The sequence below is a fragment of the Chaetodon auriga genome, chromosome 3 (genome assembly GCF_051107435.1).
Source record: "Chaetodon auriga isolate fChaAug3 chromosome 3, fChaAug3.hap1, whole genome shotgun sequence".
Taxonomy (NCBI): Eukaryota; Metazoa; Chordata; class Actinopteri; order Chaetodontiformes; family Chaetodontidae; genus Chaetodon; species Chaetodon auriga.
This window is the reverse complement of record NC_135076.1, coordinates 23232399-23242575: the sequence shown is the minus strand read 5'-3', so window position 1 is coordinate 23242575 and position 10177 is coordinate 23232399. Positions and strand designations below refer to the sequence as shown.

The 10177-nt window shown below is 44.9% G+C and overlaps 1 protein-coding gene across 1 annotated transcript in view; it reads right to left on the bottom strand.

Annotated features, from left to right (window-relative positions):
* Positions 1–1866: 1866 nt before the first annotated feature.
* ncanb (neurocan b) overlaps positions 1867–10177 on the bottom strand; it is a 135270-nt gene continuing 126959 nt past the window's right edge. The window contains exons 15-16 of the mRNA XM_076726223.1: positions 6674–6856; positions 1867–5242 (exon numbers count right to left, since the gene is read on the bottom strand). Of these exons, the coding sequence (XP_076582338.1) occupies positions 5106–5242; positions 6674–6856 (320 nt within the window). The 3' untranslated portion in view covers positions 1867–5105. The remainder of the gene's footprint in view (positions 5243–6673; positions 6857–10177) is intronic.

Here is a 10177-nt window from a genome sequence, read left to right as displayed (position 1 = left end):
AGCAGGGATGTGAAGCTTTGAATCCGCTGATCAAACAGTGTGTTTCTCTGCTCCGTTAGCATGTTCAGCTAACTAACTTACTACCAACAGCATTAACCGAGCGCTGCCTTCAAGGCCTGGGGCGTCTCATGACACATTTGTGGAGTTGCAGGTTACTTTAAAAAGGAAACAAAACAAAAACAAACCCTGTTCCCGCCTGGCACAGCCGGTCCTGGATGCTCTGTCAGCGCAGGCTAAAGCAAACGCAGTGTTTCCATTTCTCAAGTGAAACATGCTGTTTAAAACTTCTGTCTTGTATGGAAGCATCCACACAGGCTCATGTCAGAGTGAAAGAAGAGTCCATGTCTTCTGCATCGTCTGCAGAGGATGCTAACTAGGTCCAGCCTCTGTCTTTTAGCACTGTAGCTAAAATGAGTCTGGAAACTCTGGAAAGTCACCCAGAGGCGCCTTTTCTAATCGATGCACGGACCTAATGTTAGCTTCATTAGCTAGCTCGCCACAGCTGATGAAATCTTCTCTCAAGGTGTCATTTCAGGTGCAAAAATCGACAGTGGCTGAAATAAGAAGCCTCGTCAGATTCTCAGGTGTTAAACCTTGTTGTCATCCTTGTCAGCAGTTTGACAGGCATCGCAGCAGAAACTAAAGAGGTCCGGGCTGAACGAACGCTGGACTTTTGCTCTTGTTTTTTAATATTAAATGTACAACATGTCTTGAGGACACTTGTTTTTACTTTGTGAAGATCTAATTAGATTTTTTTTGGGTTGTTGTTGTTGTTCTATTATATTTAATTTCACGCTCAGATATCAGGTGAGCGTTCTAAAATGCCCCCTTTTTTTTGTTTTCTCTCACCTTGCCGGTTTTTATATGTTGTGTGAAAAGAAAATTATATCGGTGTTTCCGCGTGCTGCAGCAACCACCTTCTGTCGCCTTTGAGACACAAGCGCACCCAAAGTCAATTTCCCCTGACTTGTTTGTATCATTCCTGTCACACTGATTCGACGAGACACGCACTTCCTCACAACATACGCAGCAAATTTACACGAGTTGTGCTCCTGCTGTTGCCGTTTAGACGGAGCGCAATCAAACAGTCACAGCTACACGCACACAGAGGTGTAGCCGCGCTCCCAGCAATCCCATTCTTATCTCTGCTGAACTCAAAAGGCTTCGGCTGCGAGCTGCGAGCGAGCGGGGCGACTCGGTCACAATTAGGATTGGTGGCTGGGGCAGAGAAGAGGCCGGCTGGATGTGAAGACGTTCGCCGCTCTCCCCTCAGGCGAGGTGCCTGCCGCTGAGCCAAGAGACAGCTGGCAGCAACCTCTGTAAAGTCACTAATCTTAATAATTAAGACTCACAATTATAAAGCTTCGTCACTGTCTGTCTGTCTGTCTGCCTGCCCTCGGGGCTCCCACCAGAAAGACCACAGCGGGGAGGAGATGAAAAGGGGGAGCCGAAAGCAAAGACAGACACTTCTGAGAGTGAGGATCAATGTGTTTGAAAGCTGAGAAGTGTGAAGAAGAACTTGTGTGTTTTTGCATGAATTCAATGCTAAAAGCGTTACTGTGGGAGTGCAGCAGAGATGCAGTGAGAGAGCTCTGCACCTTCAAAAAACAGCAGAAACTCACCAGTTCCAGAGGATGTGCCCATGAGCAAGCTTCCCCCTTACAGAGGCAACACACACGCACACACAAACACACGCACACACACACACACACACACACACACAGCCCAGGGTTGACCACCAGCACAAACACATCTTTTATGTGCTGTTGATTTTATTTCAGGCTGTTTGGTGACAGAAGAAGCTCAAACATCTCAAACTTTATCGGTTGAAAATCCATTCAGAGTGGGGTTTTTTTTTTTGTGGTGTGCTAATAATCTCTGCAGAGGCAAAGAAAAAACGACAGAGCAGCAGATTAAACATCAGTTCAAGGGGTGAATTCTCTCGAAGCTTAACAAATGTGGATAGATTTTTGTCTGTTTTGCAGCCCAAATTCACTTCCTGACATCATTTTTTAGAAAGTTTTCTTCTGCTGTCACACTGCTGAATCTCCACACAGCTAATAATTACACTGTCTGTGGGCATCAGTTCTGATTTGAATTACTGTGAGAGGGGCTTCTGTCTGCCTTTTCATTCATCCACCAGTGCTCAATCCATTTTCACGGGCAGACAGAAAAAAAAGAGGCTGACATCTAAGAGACGACGGGGGTTTGACGGCTGTGACAGTTCTCTGGGCCTCCTGTCCGTCACCCTAAACCTTCCACTGGCTGTCCGTCAACCTAACCCTTCCCTTGTCATCACAGCTCAGTGGGTCTGCAGATAATGCAACTTGTTAATTAGGCATGCAGCAGATTAATTAAACTGATACAGAGGTGTAGGTTCACTATTCTTCTCCGTGTGGAGGAGTGCTGTCATTGCCAAGGTGAGAAGAGACAAACAAAGGCAGCAAATTAATGTGCACAGGATGGGAATTTCTCACCTCATGTGGCTTTATATAACCTCATGCTGCTTTAATGTTCTTTTTCGAAGATGTTAAAGGCTGAGCTTTCTCTCTCACCAATAAAGAGCTGGTTAAACTGATATTTAATTGTGCCCATGCTCCAAAAGACATTGACAGAGAAAAGAATGTCCACTGAGGAAGATGAATGAAGTGTGCTAAAGCGAGAAAAAGCAGAACAAGATGGAGAATATAGGGGATAAAAGCGCCGGTGTCAGTGTTTGGGACGTAATCCCAGCAGCTCCCAACCTCAACTGCTGGCTTTAAAAAACACCAATTTAACTCAGCAGTAAAAGGGGAAGGAAAAGAGAGCAAAGTGCTCGTTCTATCCGTCTCAATCCCCTCTTTAAAGCAGGACACGCGCCAGCAGCGAGCGCAGGTGTGAACAGCTGTGAGCGCCGTGGGACCCGGCCTGCCCCAGAAATGAGAAGCCTTAATCTCTGCTGACCCTCACTATCATCATCCGCTGGGACTCCAGCCACTGTCAACATCCTCCATCATCAACACGCACGCACGCGCGCGCGCGCACGCACACACACACACACACACACACACACACACACACACACACACACACACACACACACACACACACGCGCGCTGAGATGAATGAGATCTCAACATCTCCGTCTCTTCTTCCTCACACTCATCCTCGCCCTGCTTTGATTCATGATCACGATCATTAGTCTCTTCTGGTTTTCTTCAGCTCATTCTGGTTTACAGAGCAGCTGCTGCACACTAAAAAAAAAAAAATAAATCTACATTTTACCAAGTCTTTTAATCTAATATTTAAAGGCTGCTGTAATGTGAAAAGTGCTGCTTGCTGTGACAAACCCACGGAGAACCTCTGTGGCTCCCCTCAGTGTGATGCAGTCGTATATTCCTCTTACTGTTTTTGTTCTCGGCCAATAACTTCAATGTTTAGATGCTGTCTCACTGCTCTCATCAGGGTTGTTTCCAGCCACAGCAAACAGCAGACAGACAAAATTAGCCATTAGCTGGTGAACATGGCGAAGCATTTAGCAGCTAAAGAGACCAAAAACAGGGCTAAAAGTTAGCTAAAAGTCCAGGTTAAATGTCGGACTTGATGACACATGGATGCTAATGTTGCTTCAGGTCTTCTGGATGTTTGCTAACATGTTTGCCACAACAGCTTTATAAGGTGATATGTCAATGTCAAAACGGCCCCAAAAACTATCAATTAATGCAAGTTTTAAGCTTTTTTTAAGCTGGCTGTCAATCCAAAATGACGGTTTTGAGTCATCAGTGCGACGACGGCTCCCCAAACTCACGGTGGAAAATGCATTAAAAGAAGGCAAAGACGATCTCAGTCCAACTGCAGAATCAATTTCACTTTAAGACGAAGTTTTGAAAAGCTGAATGCAAATTTGAACCTTTTTTAATGACACGGTGTACCCAAACCCTGCGCAGAGACTTGTTAAATCTCGTGCTTGCTGAGACATATGAGGCGGCTCCTGGATCTACACATGTGACCCGCTCCGTCTCTCACTGCTCCTCTCACGCCTGGCACGATCTCGCCTCATCAGACCAGAGGTGTGAAACTTGGTTGTGCTGCGTCACCTTCATTAATTCACGGCACACATTGTTCCAGCGACACATATGAAAAAAGGCAAAGCAAACACGGGATTGCTGAGCTGAGCTGAGACGAATCAAAGGCTCAGATTAACCCTTGACGATGACAGCAGTGGATGTCTGACACAACAAGAGCAGCTTGAGAGTCGACACTTCTGGAAAGTGACAGATGTGTGATATGATGCCACGAAGCTGAATTGATATGCGGTGTGTTTTTCACTTTCCTCTGGGGGGGGGGTTTAGCATCTGATCTAAAGTAACTGTCTCACACTGACAAGAAGATACAACGCTAACAATCAAATAATTCAATTACGACTGCTTCTGATTCGAGGAAAATGAATGAAATCTGCTCCAGAATAACTCGCTTTAAGTCAAGCACAAATCTTACAAAGAGTAAACCAAAAGCAGCAGAGTCAAGAAATCAACACTGAATATTTGTAAAAAATAATGTGTGTTCAACAGACAAAAGGCTCAAGTCAACAACATGGATGTGTCCCTCGACACGTCTGATTTTGATACGGCATTTTCAATGATGTCGTTCCTATTAATAGTTTGTACTAAACCTCTTCTCTCAGAAGAACGTTCAGTGTGGATCTCAAAGGTATTTTCTTTTCAAAAACAGGTCAGCGTAGCCCCATGTTTCAGGTCATCGTTGAGCTCGGAGGGGGAGTAACTGGGCCGAGTTAGAGGGCGGGTGAGAGACAGACGGCGTAAGACGGGGAAGGGAAGCGGAGGAAGGAAAGTAAAAAGAGTACAAAGGGATTTTGTTATTGTCCCGGTGAGGCCTGGCAGCACTTTGGCAGGCCTCGGAGTTGACTATGATACAGGCTGACTCGGAGAGCCAGGGGTGGAGCTGAGGGCGGGGCGGGGCGGTGCAGGGAGGGGCCTGGGCAGAGAGTTCTGGGCTGTAAGGTGTGAGGTGTTTGGGGATATCAGAGGAGGGGACGACAGGGAGACAGGCAAACTGCAGTCGGCAGCAGAGGAGAAAAGGAAAGGTGGTGGGGTTTTTTTTTTGGTTCAGAAGCGGGCGTGGTTGTGGCCCTGGCCCGGCTCTCCTCCGTGGTGCCCTCCCTCTCGGTGGCCGTGCCTCTTGTGCTTCCTGCGCTCCCTCCTGCCCTTGTGGTGGTGGCGCCGGTAGCGGTGGGCTCGTCGGGCTGGCGGAGCAAACAGAGCGGAAGAGAGAGACGGTGAAACGAGAGAAAAGGGCAGACGATTTATTAAAGAGGCAAGTCAGACACAGAACAAGATGAAAGGCGAGAGCGGAAAACTGATGTAAGAGCGAGATGAACCGCTGACAAGCATCAGAAGCGTTCAGACAGATAGTCAGAGGGAGGTGAAACCAGGTAAGAGGCGAGGGAAAAGGGATCAAAAAGCAGGAAGGTCAAAACCACATGTTCCATCTGTAGAGGGTTTAACTGTTTCCACCACACCGAGGGAATCTGTTTTATCTCACATTCAGTCGACTGGGCGCCTTTAGCAAGAGCACACTGAGCTAGCCTCCCACTCACAGCCTCAGCATAAGCCTGTTCCTGAGGTGTGCTGCCAAATTAGGTTGCTCCGTCCTTTCTGCAAGTGCCAACAAAGAAATGTTGTCTGCAATGAATGATAACGACACTGTAACGCCGGGCCATAAAAACAACTCTGTCCAAAGATAAAGAGTCGTCGGAAAAATAATTCTTATCACTTTGAACAGGGGTTGCATTATTTCAGCATTTCATCATTACTGTCACTGAGTGGAATGAAATACAAGGTGCAGTTTGCTGATTATTTATATGTATCAGCCCTTTATATCTCCTCTGAGGAGGGAAGAAATTACGCTGAAAAGTTCTGACATCTATTCCGTCTGTTCTGTCGTAGTCGGAGTGAGTCCTTTAAAAGTAATCAAATAAATCAAGTTTATTCTAAGGCTCAAAGGAGATAAGGTGCATGAAAGTTGCACAAAAAAAAAGGACTGTTATCATGATGTTGGAAGCCAAACGGCTCTCAAATAAGAGGCGGCTTCAACGATGAATGAAAGACTGCAGCGACACTGTCGTCATTTCACTCCATCTGAAAACCTCTGAGGGCCGATATTACATTTATATATATATATATATAAAGTGTTTTGCAGGTGTTTTATTCTTTAGGCACTAATAGTCTTGTTTGATATGAAGAATGAAATTTCACTTTGGTTGAACATTTTTAGTTTTTAGCCAAGATCCTTTATATCTAATGAACGGTCAAGCAAAAAAAAAAAAGTTTTGAAAAGCCTGGGAAAAAAAAAAAAAATTAAAAAAAAAATCCCACCTCCAGCATGAAACACTTCAAAGGAGACCCGACCACTTCTAAGTAAGCCCAGGCGATTTTTAATTCAGTCTGCAACCACAGTAATCTTTTTGCTTGCAATTATTAATAATGAGAGCAGAGATGGCAGGCCTGAATGCGCATGGTGACAGGAGCTCCCGAGGGCGGTTAATGTAGGAGGCTCGTCTTACGGACCTGTGATGGTGTGCATGCTAAAAATAAGAAAATGCAAATGTGAAAATGACCTAACAAATAGAAATACTGCTCTAAGTCTTGTAGTCTGCCGGCTGTGTAAAACTCACATTTTATGCAGATGATTTTGGGCCGGTCCCACTTGCCGTTGGCACGACACTTAGCAGTGGGCACGTGGCGCTGCAGGAAGCCATCGGCGCACTGGTAACGCACTACAGAGTGGATGTCGTAGTGGGAACGCTTCCGACCAATCAGGAAGGCATTATCCACAGTGGGTGGGGCTCCGCAAAGCACTGCAGAGTCAAAGAAAGACACAGAACAAGAGAGAATATTAATCAGAGCGTCCACTTGTGTTCATGTTCATATCCTCATGTGTGAAGGTTTACATTTAATAAATCATCACCATCATCATCACCATCAGTGTGCTTGATTAAAACAGATTAATGTACGGTGGCTGAGAGGGATCAACGCACTGCAACTTCAGAAAACACGTGCAAAGAGACGAAACGCAAGCAAATTAAGAGAACATCATCGATTTGATAAAACAGGTGCTGCAAACGCACACAACCACACACACACACACACACAACACAACCAAATACACACAACCACACACACACACACACAACACAACCAAATACACACATCCTCAGACACACACACACACACACACACACACACACACACACACACACACACAACACGACCACACACAGAAGCAGCCTGTGTAGATCTTTGTGCTGTGTGTATTTGCAGCATGTTGTGTGTATTCGGTTGAGTTATGTGTCTGTATGTGTTTTCTCAAGCTGCAGTGTGTTGAACTCTCTCAGCCACCGTATTAAACGTCCCTCATGGTTCCTACATTCAGCGTTCGTTCTGACTTGTGATGTGAAGGCGTTCGCGTTTAAAAACCAACTCGCAGCACAAACATCAAAATGTGAACGTAGCGTCTGCAGGACGGCGTGTCTGTCCAAGGCTGTGAGCGAGTGGGCAGCTGTCAGAGTAACACAGCGTTTCAGACACATAAAGAGTCGAAGCAGAATCAGAAAAATGTTTACACAAGCTGAGATGGAGAGAGGACTGCCACTCCGGTCAGAGACTGACAGCGCAGACGACCCTCAAGGAGACACTCAGACAGCTTCACACGTTCATTCTCCTCTCCTGTCAGGGGTTGCCGGTGTCCTTGGTGGAGGCAGCAGGTGAATGTGTGGCACATAATGTGAAATCATGGAAAAGTTTGAGAGAGTTTTTGATACATGATAATGTCTGACAAAGTCGCTACATGGACAATGTCGCTTTTATTAGCCGTTACAGTGCAAAGCTGCTGAGCCCATTGTCGAACAGGCAGAGGTGGAGGAAGCTCTCACCGGTTCAACGCACCGCTAAAGAGATTTCCAGCAGAGCTGTGACACTGAAGTACTATCCATGCAATCTCCAGTGCAGCAGCCCCTTTATCTATCATCTCAATCAAAAGCAAAACCGGCGACAAAAGCAGCCAAGTTGAATTAGCAAATGAATTGCATGTTTCTTTTCATGCATTTCCCACAAGTTTCTGTCGTTTCTGTGAGTTTTTGCACAAAATACACCAGAGTGTGCTGCCACATTCACAGGGAACGTGGGAGAAAGAGAAGTTTCCTTTCATTCTGGATTTGACTCATGAACAGTTTTGTCTTCTCTTCCTTCTTTCTAAATAAATTACACTGTAACCTGAAGCTTGATGGCCTTGCTAGCATCAGAGCGCTTTTCTTTTTTGATGGTTGTAAAATGATTTGTATCATTTCTCACCGCAGACATTTTGACTTGTCCAAGCAGGAAAAGCACCGGTGGAACTGATAATGCTAACGATGGCTCCGTTCCACCAATTATCACAATGCAATGCGGCAATTAATCAAGTTGTTAGCTACACCTGTGTTTGCCAGTGTGGCGTCTGCGTGGGAAAAAGGGTTTATTCGACTCCACTTTCACTCCACATTTTCCAGCCTGGTGAAGCGATGACTCTGCAACTCCCAGAGGTGTCCACCCTCAAGTGTAGGAACCGCTGCTCGAGTGTAATATCCATTTGTTTGGGGAGCAATATCACTCTATCATGCTGTCTTTGCGCAGTTTTTAGCTGCATCATCTATTAAAACTGAGTACTGTACGTGTTGTGAAAAACAATTACCTACAAAGCAATTAGCAGCAGCAAAATGAAGCTTTCTATATGAAACACATTGCAAACAGGTTACAATAGTCTGAAGGGTTAAAAGTTGTGGTACCAACTGTATTTTGCCAAAAACCACCATTGATTCCACCCCTGGATGTGATTTACACACTTCAGAGCTAAAAGCGCTCATAAGAGGACTTAATCAGCCATCAGAAAATGTTTACAATCCCTCTTAATTCCCTTGTCCTTGTCTTAATACCTCTTAAATTCTTAATAAGGGGAAGCAATGTCATTAACTCTGGTGAAAGGTTTAATGCCACATTTACAGTTTAATGTGTTGTGGAAGGAGGGGGCATGAAGCACTTCCCACCTCACTTGAGACGATGACTGACTCAACACAAATGGAAGGCTAAAAGGTAGTTTTCCATTAGGCTTCACCTATGTTCACTGTTGAATGATTTCTCACAGTGGGGGCAAGCCAAGGCAGAATGTAGTGAAGTAAGGATGAAAGAAAATGTCACTAAACTCAGAAAAAGCAAATGGAGCTGTGATTTTATGGGAGACACTTTAAGTGAGAAGAGGTCTTTACTAGAATAAAGCCTGAAGGACGTAAAGGGCCGCTACCGGGAGCGGAACAAGGTTTCCTCGAAAAAGCCCATAAAAATGCACTTTTCAAAATACTCCAAAGCTGCTTCTCAATCCTTTAAGCTGTGACTTAAATCTTTAAAATACAAGTATGGATTTCTTGGTAAACCACTGATTTTTTTAAGACTGTAAACATTTAGCCACTGCTGCCGTCTCTGTGTGAGTCTGATAGCAGATGAGTCATACACACACTGTGAGACATAAAGCAAAAGTTTGCTTACACGATGAGATCGGCTCACAGAAGCAATGTAGCTGCATAATATTTACACACTCTGCTGCTGTGGGTTGTTTTCTGTGTACAGGTCTGAAATTCCCAGAACTCTCAAGATGGTTAAAGCTGCAAAAAACAGTTTTTGTAAGATTCAAATGATGGATGAAGTGATTACGTGTAATGTGAAAGGTGTCGCCGGTTGTGATGAACTCATGGATAGTTATCACTCAACTCCACAGTTCCACTCAGCTCTGCGAAGCATTTTGCATCTTTCAGCTTGTTGTTTTGGTTTTATGTTGTGCAATTTTACTGCTCCAATAAACACGTTGTAGCTAGCAGTTAAAGTTAGCAGCTAGCTAGCGAACGTATTGGAGAATGTAGCAGCTAAAGAGACAGATGTTTCCCTCAGGAGCAGGTGGACACAAAAAAGGAGCTAAATGTTAGCTAATGTTTCCCTCAGGAGCTGGTGGAGACCAAAAATAGAGGCAGAAGAAAGCAAATATTGGACTTTTTGTTGAGTGGCTCAAGATGCTACTTCAAACAAATGCTGAGATGACCCTTTGTGTGCTGGATGGAGATACAGGCAAGTGTTTGCTAACATGCTGGATATCAGTT